Source organism: Astatotilapia calliptera, chromosome 23 (genome assembly GCF_964374335.1).
Source record: "Astatotilapia calliptera chromosome 23, fAstCal68.1, whole genome shotgun sequence".
Lineage (NCBI taxonomy): Eukaryota > Metazoa > Chordata > Actinopteri > Cichliformes > Cichlidae > Astatotilapia > Astatotilapia calliptera.
The window spans coordinates 20411941-20429088 of NC_137443.1; the positions used below are offsets into that span (position 1 = coordinate 20411941).

Genomic DNA, 17148 nt, shown 5'->3' on the forward strand with positions numbered 1-17148 from the left:
TTCTTTCACTCCTCTTTCAAACCCGAGTGCAGCGAGGAATGCCCAGACCTCTACATTGGAGAGACCAAACAGCCACTTCACAAGCGCATGGCACAACACAGAAGAGCCACCTCCACAGGACAAGACTCAGCTGTCCATCTGCATCTTAAGGATAAAGGACACTCTTTCGAGGATGCCAATGTTCACATTTTGGACAGAGAGGACAGATGGTTTGAAAGAGGAGTGAAAGAAGCCATCTATGTCCACTGTGAGCGACCATCTTTGAACAGAGGCGGAGGTTTACAACACCAACTCTCTGCCATCTATAATCCAGTTTTGAGTTCCCTCCCCAGACGCCTTTACGCCCACCCACATCCTGGGCCATCTGACCTCAGGAATTTGCACGATAAGGTGGGGCCAGGTTTCACAATGAACTCACCCGAAACTCTGGCTGATTGGGACCCACACCCAGTTTCACACCTTGGCTCAGGCAATTAGAGGATCATCAGGGGGTCCTTTTGTCTCTCTGTGGGGGGTCACTCCCACTAGGTTTATATCTGGGACTCTCCACCATTTGACCTTAGAACTGAAGAAGTTTCTCAGATGAGAGGTGAAACGTCTTCAAGTAACTTAAAGAAGTCCAGACGCTTTTCTTTGCAAGCTCCTTTGACTACGATGACCTGGATGACTGAGAACCTTCACAGACAAAAGTTCCAGTCGAACAACTTACAAACATTACAGACTTTAGCATTGTTAAAGTACCATTGTGCCTATGTCTTATTGCTACATGCATTAAATAATTAAAGTGTGAAATAAAAAATAAAATAAAAGCTTACAGTTTATTTAAACACAGGAGAAGACGATGACTCTGCACTCCTCACTGGTAAAGACTGGAACATGTGAGCTCTTCCCTTGAATGAGAGACTCCTCCTCTGAAGGAAGGACGGGTAAGAGGGTGGAACCAGTGTTGCCAGCTTAGCGACTTCAGACCCCCTTAGCGACTTTTTTTTTTTCTAAAAAGCGACTAGCAACAAATCTGGCGACTTTTTCCAGTATTATTGGAGACTTATTTATGACGACTTTTTGACGTGAAAACGCGTATCGCTCTTACGCTCAACAAGCAGCGGTGCTGCCTTGGGCACCGCCCGTGCCAAAGCGCTCACAGGTGGAGGATAGTCCTCCCCCAGCTGCTATCAGGGCAGAAGACGTTCACACCTATGCGTCCAAACGGCAAATGAATCGCGCATGGGCGAAGCCGCTGCTCCCGCACTGACTATAACCAGTCAGTTCTTTTACTGTTATGCTGTTTTGTGGATCACAAGGTTTAAAACTACTTATAAACACACACTCTCACACACAAAGTAACTCCACCAGAGTGCCAGTTTCGGGTCACTTTTGCCGGTCCAGGCCCGGATAAAGGAGCAGGGTTGGAATTGTGACATTAAAAAACAATAATTGCTAAAATAAATTTAATTTGTAGTTCTAAATAAATTCTAACTGCATTTAGGACGTTTTTTACTCACTTTATGTCTCTTCCACGATGTTATTTCTCTCTCAAACAACTTACAGTAGCATGACCAATTATTCAAATTAGGCGATGACGTTATTTGGCGACTTCTAGCGACTTTTCGGACAGCCAATAGTGATTTTCCTTACTGACGAGTTGGCAACACTGGGTGGAACATTTCCACAGTAAGACCAGACAAGACCGTGTCTTGTTACGGACATTTAGGTTACAGGTAAGAGTGCACAGAGAAGCCACAAAATTTTACACCAAAGAAGTCAAAAAATATATAAATATTAAACATCGTTAAACACAGTGACTACCAGCTGGTGGCGGTAAAGTACAGAAGTTCACCAGGTAAAGTTCACCAACAGCCGTTAAACGCTGTAGAAGAAGAAACAGCGTCACTACTGCTAACAATGGCAGCCGCTTTCATGGAGTTACGGATGGATCAACTGCCCACAGACCCGCTGCTGCACATTTTATCCTACTTGGACTTCAGGGACTTGATGCAGTACGTATCCCACACCTCCACGGTGTAGCCAGGAGAGGAAGAAGAAAACACGCCATTGATTTCTTACACAAGCTGCAGGAGGAAACGCAGGCTAGAGGCTAACCGCTAATAACAACGACAGCAGCTCGTTAGGCGAGCCCCTTTATTTTAATTTTTGTTCTTGTAATTCTGAGTAAAGAGTTGTGACAAAAGGTGCTGTCAGTGTTTTACTGCAAGTATTCATGAAAATGTAACTTTAATGGCAGCTGTCACGTAGCGCAGAGCCAACACAGAGACTTTAAAACGCCCCATATACGAGATATGATCGCGTTTACAGTTAGCCGCATGCTAACTGCTGCTAACTATTTGTTTACGTCCCCTGCTGCGCATGTCTGTTAGCTTCAACCCTTTTCATGTTAATCTACTGAAACTTATTATCAAAGTACTAAAAAGCGCATTAAATCCATGTAATAAAAGTACACAGGCATCCGATTCTTTCAGTGAAATCACACAAATATGTTCTGATTATTATAGCAGAAGGGTTATTACAGTTAAGGTACACTGGTTTCCTGCAGCAAAGGTACATAAATATGTCGTAAAACTTTTCTAGTTGATAAAAAAGTTAAATATGTTGTTCAGGTTTAAATAAAATTATTGTTTTAAATAAACATAAATTTTAAATAAAGTTGAGTAGTTTTCAGGATGTGTCATTATATCTGTTTGCTCTCGTGTAAACCACAAGATGTGTTTGAGATAAAACTCCTCTCTCTGTGTTTGACTCCTCCCCCTCTCCCTCCTCCTCAGCTGCAGCTTTGTCAGCAGGCGCCTGAACGAGCTCTCTAAGCACAATCCTCTTTGGAAGTCTCAGTGCTGCAAACACTGGCTGCTGACAGAGTGAGTTCACCCCGACATGTTTTACACCTCGCCGCAGCCTCGCCGCACTCTGACTTTTCACCTCTCTCTGTTTCTCTCTCTCTCTGTATGTATGCTCACTTAGTGACGACCGACTGCAGAGCGGTGTGTCCTGGTTCTGCCTCTTCAAGCAGTACTACACTGATCTGGGCCGGTACATCCAGTATTACGCAGTGCTGAAGAGGGCGTGGGAGCAGCTCAAGAGCTTCCTGCAGCAGAGGTGTCCACGAATGATCGCATCACTCAAAGGTGTCACACAACAGTTCAACAGCTGGATGCACCACAGCTCGCACAGATATCACATGGTTCAAACTGGAACCATGGCTTTTTGTTTGAAAGGCAACACCAGAATTCTAGACTTTTAAAAACAGAGGTTTGAAAATTAAATAAAAATGTCGTTCTTCATTAACAAAAAGATTCTTTCCGAGTTTGGCTTTCTTTGTGCTCACTGCATCAACAAAGCCTGAAGTTCACTGCACGTCACCACAGTGGATTTTACACGAAACAATCAATATGTGATTAAAATCCAGACTTTCAGGTTTGTTTCAAAGGGTTTAACTAAAGTACAGAATTAGCTGTTTATGAATTACAGCTATTTTAAACACGCCCCCCTGTTTTCAGAGGCTTAAGTAAAGTCAACAGACAGTTGAGTAATAAACAATTTCATGGCTCGCTTCACTTGTTATTAGGGCTGCCACAAACGATTATTTTGATAGTCGACTAGTCACCGATTATTTTTGCGATTAGTCGACTAATCAGATCATACATCCATTGGACGTACAACTTACAGCTTATTGCACCAGCATGCATCTGCTCTTATATAACTATCATTAGCTTACAGCTTTAAGTGTTTAAGGTATGTGCTAACTAAAAATAAAGACATGATCACAGTTTATTAAATTTTAATGAAGTTTGCAGATTGTTTCGGTGAAGTTTAATAAACTCCTTGCTATCTAAAATATAACAGGACACCAGAGTAAATTCTCGAGCATCTCACACTTCTGATAATCAGCTGTCTGCTTGACGTTTATTCAGCTGTGTAAAGACTATAACTTTAATCTCAGCCAAACGATTTACTCAGGAACAAATAAAACACTAAAAAAAAGCCAAACAATATTATTTTTAAGTTATCTAAGTGACTTATATATGTTTAACCTGAGTAGCGAAAGACGGCGGTGGGTTTGAAAACGATTTGCCGGGAGTCCGGCGTTCTCACGGGCTCTAGTGAGCCTAGCCCCCGGCTAGCTATCGAGCTGGTGGGTAACAGACGTCTCTGAAAACGTCGGAGCGCTTTTCAAAATATGTGGTGTCCTGATAAACTGAACCGATATTTGAGGTTTACACAGCTACAGTCTCGCCTGAAAATATGTTAAACGTTTATTTTGTGACCCAGAAAGAATAATAAGAGTAATATTAAAACTAACTAGCTGCCACTATTGTTGGAAACGGAGCAGGGCGCTATGGATTCTGGGACACAGCTTCTTCTTTTTTTAACGGCAGCTGGCATCCTTGTATATGCAGTGCTGCCATCTTCTGTTTCAGTCCGTTATTACACTCTTAAATCCTACTACTTATTCCTGCGTCTTTTGGGATCTTACAAAGCCTCAAACAACACGTCGACTATTAAATTAGTTGTCGACGATTTTAATAGTCGACGTAATCGTGATTAGTCGACTAATCGTGGCAGCCCTACTCGTTATTTTATGACAGATGAAGCAGATGGCTTCAGGCTTGCCTTCACTGCTCCGCCATTTTTAGTGTAACGAGGAGAAATCTGCATGTTTCTGCCAAATTTTCTTTGTTCTTGAGCTAAAAGAATCAAGTTCTTTTGTTTCTGCTTCAGTAAAACAAAGTTCTGCTGTAAAGTGTTTCTTGATGTTTGAAAGTTGTTGGGTTGCTCTCTGCTCATGTTTCTCAGTCATTCACACATCTCGTCACCTTCTTTCTATAAAACTTGATAATCAGTAATTGCATGTAAAGTCTGAGCTCTCCTGAAGATAAACTACAAGAAAACCTTTTTTGTTTATATCTGTCAGCCCATTAGCATCGCCTTTAAAGGTGATGTTTCCTGTTTCTGTCTTCAGAGGGCACCACCGAGGTGGAGCTGAATGACATCGAGGCACAGATCGGCTGCAAGCTCCCAGACGACTACCGCTGTTCCTACCGCATCCACAATGGTCAGAAGCTGGTCATCCCAGGGTCAGTGTCAGCCTGAGAACACAGACTGTAGCCACGCCCCCTTCTTCCTGTCTCACCTTCCTCTCCACCTGTCTCTCTGTCCTCAGGCTGATGGGCAGCATGTCTCTGTCCAACCACTACCGCTCGGAGGTGCTGCTGGATGTGGAGACGGCGGCCGGCGGCTTCCAGCAGAGGAAGGGGATGAGGCGCTGCCTGCCGCTCACCTTCTGCTTCCACACAGGCCTCAGTCAGTATATGGCGCTGGAGCCTGCTGAGGGGCGCCAGATGTTTGAGAGCTTCTACCCCTGCCCGGTCAGCACATTTACTGTCTGCTTATTCTTTCAAAGTAAATGCTCTGTAGCATTCAGTGGACATATTTGGAACAGTTTCTTCTTTCTGTGTTTCAGGATCAGACGGCTCAGGATCCTTCAGCCATCGACATGTTCATCACAGGTCAGTGCCAGTCTTTATCTGCAACTGTGTTAGAAATGTTATATTCAGAAAATGTTATTTAACATTTTAAAGTATGAATTGTGGTTTTAGGTCAGGAAGTTCTTCGACTTGCAGATGACTCCTGTTTTCATTTTCCTGTCACTGGTGACTTTTTAGGCAGACCATGTGTATAATTTCTGGTCTAAGCGCTGTTACTTTTCCTAAAATCAAAAAACACTTAGAGGTAAGAGTCCAGATTCTTTCAGCTTCAGTAGAATTGCTGTGATCAGGGTGTCGTTCTCCAAAGTTCGTGAAACGGAAGATTTACAAGAATTAGTGAATTGCAAGTTTGACATGGTAATCAAAGCTGACATCAATGCCATCTAGTGGCTCAATATTAAAACTACACCACATACTTAAATTATTAAAATCTTAATTAAACATCGCTTAGAACCAACTGTGTCTTCAAATCAAAATTCAGACTGATGCCTTAATTTTGCTTCAGCAGGAAATCTACATTTGTGTACATCAAATTATGATGTACACAAATGCTCTTTTTAACCCTACGCTGTAACCTTCTACACCTTTAGTCATTGTGGGCTGCGTCAACGCAACGTGTTGTCCCATTTCTTGGTGCACGTCAGGTTATGTGGAAGTTTATGACGTTGGGTTAAGAGGGGTTTTCAATTAAGCCGCACGAGACCAAACTGAAACATAATTTAGGTATAAACCCGTAAAACAGCCTCCAGTTTAATCTCATATTATTTTAAACCACAAACAGAACAGAAACAGGAAGCCTTTATGATCATTCTGAGCACTGCTGTTTCAAGTTTTATTGTCATGTACAGATAAACATTTACCCATAACGAAATACTTTGGCTCGTGTTCGTCAGCTTTACATGAGCATATAGAAGTATGCAGTTAAATTAAGAAGAAAATAACAGAAAATAGCAGTAATAATAACGATAAAGAGAAAACAAATACTAAATATTTAGAGAATTTAAGACAAGTTGTTATTTTCAGTTTGTGAAAAACTTGTGCAATGAGTATTTAAGTGATATTTAAGTTTGAAGAGGAACTGTTAAAAGGCTTTTAGGATTAATGCTGAATCGGTTTTAGGAAGAAAAAATCATTTCATTTACTTTTTGTCTTTTTAAACCTCTATGTTGAAGTATCCTGTAAGCTTTCCAGTAGAACATTTCTGTACGTTCAGTCAGTTAACTGTATTTGACTGGGGTGTAATGTATTTGAGTGCAATTGTATTATCACATAGTTCTTCACAGGAGTTCAGATGAACATTGTTAAGTGTCTCACCGTGCACTCTCCTCTCAGTTTTAACAGCGACAGCTCGTCTCTCTGTTTGATCTGTTTGTTTTTGCTGCCCTGCTGTCGAACTCTAAAGCTGGATGTCACAAGATTTTCTGCAACTTGTCTTCTCGTTCAGTCTGATGTCATTAAACATTTCCAGGTCCAAAAGTCCGTCAAACAAAAAGGTCCAATTCTCTCAGGTGTTAAAATAAACTTTCTACCTGTAATCACAATTACATGAAAAATTTTGAATTCTGCTTTGTAGAAGTGCAGAGAAAGGTCATGTTCAAATATTTCTTACATCCAGTCTTCATGGTCAACTCAGCGTGTAATGTTAATATATAGAAGGTCGTGTAAAGATTTAAAATGTCATGTTTGACCTCTGACTCAGTATTTTTTTTTAACAAATTAATACATCTTCTATATCCACATAAATAAAAAATAATCAATCAATATGTCAGGTGGGTTAAAACGGATTTAAACAGAGCAAATAACAAACCCTGAACCCTAACCCTGCTCTTGTTTTTACTGCAGTCCAAACTTCTTAAAGTAGGCGGACGTTTGTTCGATGCAGTTTTGTTTTTTTAAATAACCCATTTTTCTTTAGTTAAATTCGTTAACAAAAACTCTGCTTCGGGTCTTGGAGCCACACAGCAAACGGAAAACCAAAATTGCCCTGAAATTCACATCATTAAAGGAAACACTATGCCTGAGGTCTTAATTATACTCCGTTGCGGACACGGACAGCTGGAGATCCGGCGGCCAAGAAGTCATTCCTGTTATGCTTCTTTGAAGTCCGCTGCCTGGGGCGTGGCATAGTTGTAATGTAAATTCTCCACAGATGATACTGCGCGGTCGCAAAAGTCAGGCAGACGGACCTCCTCCCTCACTCACTGTCTGAAGATGGATGCAATGAGAAGGAAATGAAGGCAAAAGGTCAACCAACTTGACAGACTCACTGCAGGTTTCTTGGTGGTTTAAGGTTCTCGGGCTGATAGTTCAAGAGATCTATGAGCTGAACAAACTGTCAGACGGCAATTATAGACATTGAAAGTTTCAAGGTGGAAAAAAGAGCAGATAAAGATGCAGGTGAATTTGAGTGTTTGACTGCTTTCTTGGTGATGTCACCTACGCTCAGGGTGGAGCCCATAAAGAAAGAAACAACAGGTCTAGCAGTGAATCTGAGTAATCTCACAGAGTTAAGACAACATTTGAATTCCCTACATTCAGTTCAGCATCCAGTGTGCTGGAACACATCACAGCTGTCATCATGTGAGAGGCGGGTCTATCACTGGGCTTACTCGTCTTTGCCGTGGTTTAGCTAAACCCAGGTACTGTCCACGTATCCAGCTGTGAAATGTGATTTGATAGATTCAGGTTTGCAGGAACATTTGACTCAAGTCGTCCACTCTTCATTCATTTGTATAAAGTTGAGGTATAAGCTACTTTAGACCGAACCGAAAGTCCTAAACACGAGACCGTTTCAGCAGCTGCTTGATTTATTTCTCTCCTCCAGTTGGATAAATCACCCAGACAGATTATAAGTTTGTGTCAGTTTGTTCTCTGTGATTCTTTAACTTTGTGTGAAAGCTGCAGAAACCCTGAGCATGAAAACGTGGGAAACTGTGAGTGTTTGTGTGTGCAGGCTCATGTTTCTTGGAGTGGTTCACGACCTACGTGCACAACGTCGTCACGGGAGAGTATCCAATCATCAGAGACCAGATCTTCAGGTAACAACGAGTCGCGCACACGTTAATGAGTGTTTTGTGTGTTTGAGCCTCTGTGAAGCTCAAAGCTGATTTTGCTCTGCAGGTATGTGCACGACAAAAGCTGCGTGGCAACCACCGGCGACATCACCGTCTCCGTTTCTACCTCCTTCCTGCCAGAGCTTTCGTCCGTCCATCCTCCACACTTCTTCTTCACCTACCGCATCAGGTAACTTCCTCTCTGCTCGCCATGTCTCTCACCGCCTCTTTTCAGCGTTTTAATGACCCGGCGTGTGTTTTCAGAATAGAAATGTCCAGCAGCGCCTCGCCTGAAGCTGCCTGTCAGCTCGACAGCCGCTACTGGAAAATCACCACCTCTGATGGCAACGTGGAGGAAGTCCAGGGTCCCGGCGTGGTCGGTACGCTGCCCGCATCACACCTGGGCTGCTCCACTGTGATTGGCTGAGACCAGCTGCTGAATGTGTGTGTTTGTGTGTGTATCTGTGCAGGGGAGTTCCCGGTCATGACGCCTGGAAAAGTACACGAGTACGCCAGCTGCACGACCTTCTCCACCTCGTCAGAGTACATGGAGGGTCACTACACCTTCCACAGACTTGGTAACTACCTCCACCTGTAACAGAAACGCCTCCCAGATGTTTTGCTGCTGTTCTCATATTTGTTTCTTTCATAGCCAGTAAAGAGGAAGTTTTCCACGTGGCCATACCTCGTTTTCACATGGTCTGCCCCCCCTTCAGAGAGCCTGTGGTCCGAACGGTAAGAGGTTCTGCAACGCTCTGAAAATCAAAAGACACTTTCAGGGGATTTTAGACTGAAGTCAAAACTGAAACGTAATTATTTGTTGGTTTTCAACATCTGGCATTGATGCACATGGCTGGTTAACTGGAGACAAATGAACTACAAAGACAGGATTACTGCAAAGGGAAGTGGCTGAGAAGGTACTGCAGGAAGACAAAATGAAAAGTCAAACTTCCAGGTTTATGCAGCACAGCTTTACTCTAATGAGCTGAGGGCAGTAAACATAAATATAAGAGGATGAGGAGAACACCAAGATGATATCAAGGACAAGAGCAACTTTAAGGTCAAGAAATTGTTTGTTTAATGCTTTAAGATATTCTTAAATCTTCCACTGTGACAATTTGTTTGTGCTTAATTGGAGATTATTTCAGGTAAAAGGTGCAGCAAATGTAAACTGTCAGGAATCAAACACAAGGAGAAGGATGACTTGATTATGGTTTCTACACATGCATGTACAGAGATAAGAAGTAACGTACCTGAGCAGAGCTGTGTATATTAAAAGAATCAGTAGGAAGCTCTGTACGTATACAGTGATGTACATGATTTCCACAGTGCTGGCTTCAGGTGTGGGTCAGGTGTATTCATAAAGAACCGATAATCCAATAAAATGAACAAATAAATAAATCAAGTTACCAGAATTACTAGTTTCCTTACCTGGAGGGGGAAACAAGATTCCTAAATAACTTTGAATCTTGGAAACATTAATGAAGCCTCAATACTTGGCTATTGTGATCACTTCAGTTTCAGGTCCCAGAACAATTTTGATCTTCGGAGATCTGATAAAGTCCCCTGTACTCTGGAGGTTTGTTGCATCTTGCATCTCTCACTCTCTGCAGTCTGAGTTTAAAAATGTAAAAGCTGCAGGCTGAGCTGCTGGTGATGGAAAATCATTAGCTACACTGAGAGAGTCTGACTGTCCAGATTTTAGTTTGTTTGATTTTAGCTGCTGAGAGCAGCCCTGCTGCAGACAGCGGACATCAGGAGCTGACTTCAGGGCCAGTTTGAAGTGTTTCCGTCACACAGCTTCACCGGGGTTGGCTGGCTCGCCTTTTTTCAAAGAACTCAAGCCTAAAATTAATTTAAAGAGTTTACTAATTACACTGTTTACTACTTACAGTCGCTATCTTGCACAACTCACTGAGCTCAGCATACTGTTCACTGCTGAGGGGATGCCCTCTAGCGTCTTTTTAGTGAAACATGACTTCAGCGTAACATCTGTGTCAGTGTAAGTGACACTGTTAGGCTTTCTAAATATCTTGGTATGGTGTGATACCAGTATGGTGTCCAAGCGCACCATAAAGTACCTGCAGAGACCACCAAAATTAAACGCATAATGGCTGAAAAATGACCCAAAAATTCTCTGCAAACAGGTAAAAAACTGGTACAGACGTGCAGATCAGCCACCAACACCGTGTCTTGCTTCTGTATTGGAGGGTTAAAGTAGGCGTCGCCTCCTTTAATGATCTCATTGATCAGCTTCAGACTGTCCAACCTTCAGCACTTGCTGCTCACGCTCTCTGTTGTCTCTTCTGTTTTGTTCCGGATGACATCTGATCCAAGCAGCAGAAGGCGTTGGCTAGCTACACGCCTCGCTTCGACGACCACGACGACGACGGCGAGTACTGCGACGGAGACGGCGACGACTTCGACGACCTTAGGGGAATCAACATGGCTGCCTTGGAGGGAGCATGGTGTCCTCGACACATCTGACCTCTGACCTCCCAACATCATAACATGCTGATGTCAGTTAATTGGGTCGATGAACATTAAAAGCTTCCGTATGGCCTTTGACTCGCAGCAGGGGATTATGGGACTGGTTGTACCAGTGAACCCACCAAGCAGAGCCATACAGGGACCGAGTCGCACCAACTTCCAGCTGCCAGTGAAACAAAATCAAAATGTGAAAGTGCAGTTTTATAGAAATGGTCTTTTTCTGTTGGGTGTTTAAGCTTTTGTCAGGACACTGTTTGATAAGTGAGGATGAGACGGGCTGGACGCCACTGGCGTTGGCCTTTTAAAGGAGCACCGTGGTGATCTGTGGCTCCCAAACAAACACAGCAGGGAACAAACTGACGCCAGTGGCTTCAGGTTCCAGTTTAGAATGAGGAAAATGCCGATTTGTGTCGACTACAAGACTTAAATCTGGAGGTTTTTTGTGAAATGGAAAAAATGTGGGTCTGTTACTTTTGTCCATAAGATTTTAGTTCTCAGAGGGATAATGCTTCTCCTTCTTTAAATGAGAAAAGCCGTGGTTTTTTTGGGGGGGGGGGGGGGGTTTCCACGGCAGGAACTTAAGCCTAACTACTGATAGATTTTGTTTTTTTATGGCTTCCTAGCCAAAATTTAATGAAAGAGATTCTTTTCCAAAAAATATGGAGACTTCACAGTATCTGCAGGTGAAAAGATGTTATGCTGCCGTCTTAAAGTGTAATCTGAGAGACGCTGCAAGCAAATTTCAGTATGTGTGTGGTCATTTAATCCTAGCATGCAGTCATTTGGTGTAGAAAACACCAACCAGCCCAATGTGGCCTCATCGAAAGGATTTTTTTCATCCAACAAATCCATTCAACACCTACAAAGGTAGACAAGGAAAATCTGAAAACCTGAAATCAAATATTCCGAATTTTTCCTGTGTTAGTAAACAGCAGGTATATCGTTGGATTAGCGATGAGCAACCACTCAAATGTCTCACATGTCTGAAGCCTAAACTTTTAGGAATTATTTAAGGCTTTCATATGAGACACTTTTTTAATTTGAGAGAGGCGATTCAACATTAGCCCTCCCCCTAGTGGATAAACTGAGCAGTGTGTTATTAAAAAGGAAAGATCTCCACAGCCAAAGGTTTTATTGCATATTTTTATGGTTTCTGCTCCTTAAATCTGGTGCTTATCCTTTGTCATGTGCCAGCAAATCACACCTTCAGCCAGTATTAAAACCCGAGAGAGACACAATAAAGAAAGTAAATTAATACAATAATAAATACTTGCAGCTATAGATTGATATGTTACCTTTAAGATGAGTTGTAGTCATACGGCTTTAAGTTGGTGCAGTAAAAAAATTATTTCAAAATAATGTGTACACGCAAGGGCAGGCAGAGTGTGATAAGAGAAGAGGACTTGGGTTTCTTTTATCTGGGGGTTAAAGTGTTGTATGCTTCACGCTGCTTTCTTAGACTTGAGTTGGTATCTTAAAGCAGGTCTCCTTCCTTTCTGTCCGGTGGAGGCGGGACAGTCAGCGGGTTTGTTTTTGTATGTTTGGATTAAATAAATCTCTTATACTCAGTCGCTTTACTTTTACACGCTCGCTTGAAGGTGATTTTCTCACACACTGTAAAAAGATTAACTCCAGAGCTTTAGTGAGACTTCACCAGCCTTTTAAAGATTGAGTTTATTTCAGATACCTGCCCTTTTCACAGCTTTTATAAAACAAATTGTTTCTGCTCCCTTAAAGTTGATTTTATTCTGATTGGCCAGTTCCTGGAAGCTCTTACACTTTTCCAGAGGAGCTTCACATGTACCACAGGCTGTCTTAGCCGCCAGTTTTTCCAATTGGCTGCACCTTACAAACAGGTTTGATCAGCAGGTAGGCGGGGTTCCTGTGTGCCTCACGTGATTTGCTCTCTGTGATGCCATCCAGATCCAAAAGTAGAAAAAAAAAAGTGTTTTTGCACATACACTGACCTCTGTCAGGTAGCTCCTCTCTTCTCTAGACATTTTAGGATGGATGATAAAATCATTCTTGTACTATAGTGGTAAATGCTGCTGACTAATGTTGCATTTCCTTTGGCTACTTCACAATAAACGTCCACTTCGTTTGTCAGCTTAATACTATTAATGTAAAACTGAAGCAGCACTAAGTGCTCAGTAAGTTAATGCAGTCACTACAGACAACAGCATGACTTTGAACCTTGTCTATGTTAACGGTAAGCTTATTTCCCGTTTACACATCCCCATGGAAACCAAGAAAACACAAAGCAGCAGGCCACGAGCGGTTCCTAGACCTAAACAAATAGTTTTTAATGGTGATCCATACATGAGTATTAAAAAAAATCAATTGCAGTGTCAAGACCAGTGACGCGTAAGACTCTAATTTGGGTTTCCGATGTGAATGTGTCACATCATTACTAAACCTTTCAATTCTGACCTTTTAAAAGCTGAAAATATTAGTTTTGAGTTCAGTTGTGTCCAAAAGTTTTGGCAGTGATGAGTTTAAACACGTTTGCCGTCTTCCCAGTGTAGTTTGGCAGCTAAATGGACACAAGTCAGATGAGAAATCGTGTTCAGAGACACAAACTGCTGTGAGATCACAGTGACCTCAAACATGCATTTAAATTAAAATCTTTAAGACCGCTGCATTAAACTGTGAATGAAACCGTGAATAATAAAGTTTAAACCAGCGGTTACATTCAGCTGAGCGTAATTAAACAAACTCAGTCTGTTAAAGAGTTGGATCCAGATGCTGATGATGTGAGCAGTCTCCACAAACGCCATCAAATTCATTTTCAAGCGGTGATTTGAAGCTCTTTTTACAGTCGAGCTTCAAACACCCGAATCTCCAAATTTAAGACACGAAGCTTCATTAAAGCAGACGAATCGTAAAAAAAAAAAAGAAGCTTATTCGGACTCGGTGAAACAGATATTTGTTCTCTGCAGGTTAAAAATGTTCAGCGGAGTATCGCGTGCTTCTGTAGCTCCTCCTCCTTTTCAGTCTTCGTCATCTTCGTCCTGATCGTCGTCTTCCTCCGCCGCCACCATCCCCAGACTTCTGCGTTTCTTTTCCCCTCTTGTCTCCTTCCTGTCCTCTCCCTCCTCCTCCTCCTCGTTGTCCTCCTCCTCCACTGCCCCTCCATCACCGCCATCCCCCTCCTCCTCGCGGGCGTTGCAGCGGCTGCAGTGTCTCCCGAAGCCTCCCAGGAAGTGCGACCTGAAGCAGCAGAAGGGGCAGGCGTAGCGGCCGGGCCGGTGGGCGGAGCTGATGTGCCGCTGCAGCCGGCTCGGCAAGAAGAAGCTGCGCTTGCAGTCCTTGCAGCTGTACGGCCGCTTGACGTCGTGGCAACGCACCACGTGACTGATGGCGAAACCTGCGGCGACACAGATGACAATAAAAACAAATCTATAGTTTTTGATGTTGGATTATTTTTAGTTATCTGTTTGCTTGTTTGGTTTGAAAAACAATTAGATAAAGATTTTTTTTTTTTAGTTTTGCTTGCTTAAAACCCCCCCCCCCAAAAAAAACAACCAAAAAGATACAATTACCAAGTATAAGCTGATTAAAATTCTTTTGTTGTTGCTGTTGTTATAAAATATAATAATTCGCATAAAATAAGTCAAAAAAGTCATATCTAATCTTTTTTAAAGTCCAAAAGAATACTACAGAAGTCAGCTTAAAGAGTAATTAAAATGTAAAGATTGTGTTTACATTTTCTGGCGTTTTATGTCTGCTTTCCTTCATTTCTGGGATTTTAACTCACATTTACAAATTTAAAGCAACAGCCCGATGTGGTATCTGTGCCATGCATACAAGCTTTAAGACATAAATGTCACATTAAAAGGTCATTTTTGTAGTTACGGTAGTCTCTTCTAAATATATTTTAAAATGTTACCACCAGGGGGCAGTGTATCACCACAAAGTTTTATTGTCCCAGTTTGGTGCAGTCCTCCAGGTAACAGTCTGTTAAACGGCTACAAAACACAGAACGCTAAGTAGTACAGAAGTGTTACATTACACATACATGTAATAACTGCTTTCTGCCCCCTGCTGGTCATTACAAAGAATAGCAGGTGCAGGGATTCGTACCTGGGACCTCGAGTTCATTATCTTTTATCTGCATCAGTTTGATTTGAGCTGCGTGCGTGGGCGGGTACCTTTGAGTTTGGTCTTCCAGCCGCACATCAGGCACACAAAGCGGTTGGAGATGAAGCGCACCACTTTGGCCGTGGCCTCCATCTCCTCCTTCAGCAGCTCACCGCTCAGCCCGGCCACCGCTGCCTCCTCCTCTTCCACCCCCCCGCCACTCTGCATCTGGTTGGCTGTGGCAAGGTCACGTCTGATGGCCTGGTTGGCGTACGCTTTGGGAATGTTGTGCTTGCGCACCACGTGGCTGACACCCACAGCTTTCAGCTTGTTCTTCCAACCACAGATTAGGCAGCGGTACCTGGCGCCATCAAACAGTAGCACGCTTTTGTCATCATACTCGCATTTAACCGACTCCACCCCCTCTCCTTCCTCCTCTTCTTCACCCTCACTGCTCCTCTTTCTTTTCAGGACGTCCCTGCATCCTTCCTCCTCTTCCTCAGTCTTGATGCTCTTTATTTTAGATTCATCTTTCCCTCCTTCTCCTTCCTCCTCATTGCTCTTCTTTCTTTTGGCGTCACCTTTCCCTTCTTCTTCTTCTTCTTCCTCTTCCTCAGTCTTAATAGTTTGCTTTCTTTTGGTGACATCTTTCATTTCTTCGTCCTCCTCGTCACCCTTCTCGCTCCCGTTGTCGCCTCCCTTGTCCCTTTCATCCATGCAGTGTTTGGTGATGATGTGCTTGTAGAGCTTGGTGAAGTCTCTGCTGGTGTAGAAGCAGTAGGAGCAGTGGAAGAGCCGGGCGCCGCTCTGGTACATCAGGATGTTCCCGAGGCGTCCCATCACCACACCGTCAAGGCAGGAGGGGTGGGATGCCGCAATGTGGGAGAGCTGATGGGCGTGGCTCTTGGAGAAATGGCCACAGTGGGGGCACTGGAGGTGAGCCGCGACACCCCCGCCTACTTCACCACGAGTCTGTATGATAACCGACATCCCTGCAAAGATAGTACAGAGCAGGTCAGGACCAGGTGAGCTCAGAAAACTGCCACTAAGATCAAGATAAAAAATTCTTAAAGCTAAATGTAGAGTGCGTTCTGGTGGACAAACTATGCAACACCAACAGTCATAACATGGTTGAACGGTGTTTCTCTTGTCTCTTCTATATTTTTGTTTTCATTTCTTTATTGCTTGTTATAAATAGATTGGGAAATAGCAAAATATCTGTCGGGCTCGATTTATCCAATTTCGAAATATTTGCTCAAAAAGTATATTTTATGTCTGCTTCAACCAGGAATACAAAACTTCAAAAACAGCCAATGTTAGACCTTTACCGAAACCAAATTGTGCACGTTACATGTAAAAATATGTGCTGTGTGCTCTGCTGTCACACAAGCAGCAGAAATGTGTGGGTTTTTTACTATAGTCCGGTTTAAAAATAGCAGCTCTAAATATATATAAAAAATAAATAAACAGATTCCATTAAAATAATCTAACACTTCAGGAAATCACAACCAGGTACTTTGGACGTCTCTTTACTTCCATCCCTCCACAGCCTGTAAACTTATCTTCATCAAATACATTCAACCTTTAAACGGATTCTTTTAATATTTAATCTTTTTCCCCATTAACAGTGATACAATTTCAACACTTAAGCACATTTAGGAGTGAGATTTGTCTCCAGAGTAAGTCACCTTATCCTGGTTCATCCCGGTTTATCCTGGGACTGGGATAACGGTAACCCTGCTCCTGCACGCTGTTCACATCAATGGGATAGAAGAGCGCAGCTAACAGGCTTGCCTGCACTAAAAACTACATATTTTAACCAGTTTTTCCACCCACCTGACTCCACCGCCGGCTGTGTTAGTTTGTAACAAAGTTCCTGAACCTGAAATAACAATAAAACCACTCAGGAGAAACATTTGAACCGGATTAAATCTCCATCTTTTAGGCTAACCGCCGGCCTGCTCAGCAGATTCTCTGCTACCGCCCTTTTCCGTGTTTACCTCCAGCACAGCCAATCAACTCACTTC

The 17148-nt window shown here is 42.8% G+C and overlaps 2 protein-coding genes across 4 annotated transcripts; one reads left to right on the forward strand and one right to left on the reverse strand.

Moving 5' to 3' along the window:
* Window positions 1-1580: 1580 nt before the first annotated feature.
* fbxo3 (F-box protein 3) lies at window positions 1581-12624 on the forward strand. 2 transcript variants are annotated; one of them, XM_026157529.2, is made up of 13 exons: window positions 1581-1718; window positions 1800-1997; window positions 2781-2870; window positions 2974-3137; window positions 4973-5087; window positions 5174-5378; window positions 5474-5519; window positions 8452-8536; window positions 8619-8741; window positions 8816-8931; window positions 9022-9129; window positions 9204-9286; window positions 10889-12624. In XM_026157529.2, the coding sequence occupies exons 2-13, from the start codon at window positions 1903-1905 to the stop codon at window positions 11036-11038; spliced, it is 1380 nt and encodes a 459-aa protein (XP_026013314.1). In that variant the 5' UTR covers window positions 1581-1718; window positions 1800-1902; the 3' UTR covers window positions 11039-12624. The 2 variants fall into 2 exon arrangements, with proteins under 2 accessions (XP_026013314.1, XP_080153689.1); XM_080297563.1 differs by having other exon boundaries at window positions 1676-1997; window positions 10892-12624.
* A 690-nt stretch (window positions 12625-13314) lies between these two features.
* LOC113015536 (uncharacterized) lies at window positions 13315-17128 on the reverse strand. Of its 2 annotated transcripts, none has more exons than XM_026157537.2 (3): window positions 16810-17128; window positions 15193-16113; window positions 13315-14408 (listed from the first exon to the last, which is right to left on the reverse strand). In XM_026157537.2, exons 2-3 carry the CDS (start codon window positions 16109-16111, stop codon window positions 14032-14034), a joined length of 1296 nt encoding a protein of 431 aa, XP_026013322.2. In that variant the 5' UTR covers window positions 16112-16113; window positions 16810-17128; the 3' UTR covers window positions 13315-14031. The 2 variants fall into 2 exon arrangements, with proteins under 2 accessions (XP_026013322.2, XP_026013323.2); XM_026157538.2 differs by having other exon boundaries at window positions 16958-17127.
* Between the last annotated feature and the right edge of the window lie 20 nt (window positions 17129-17148).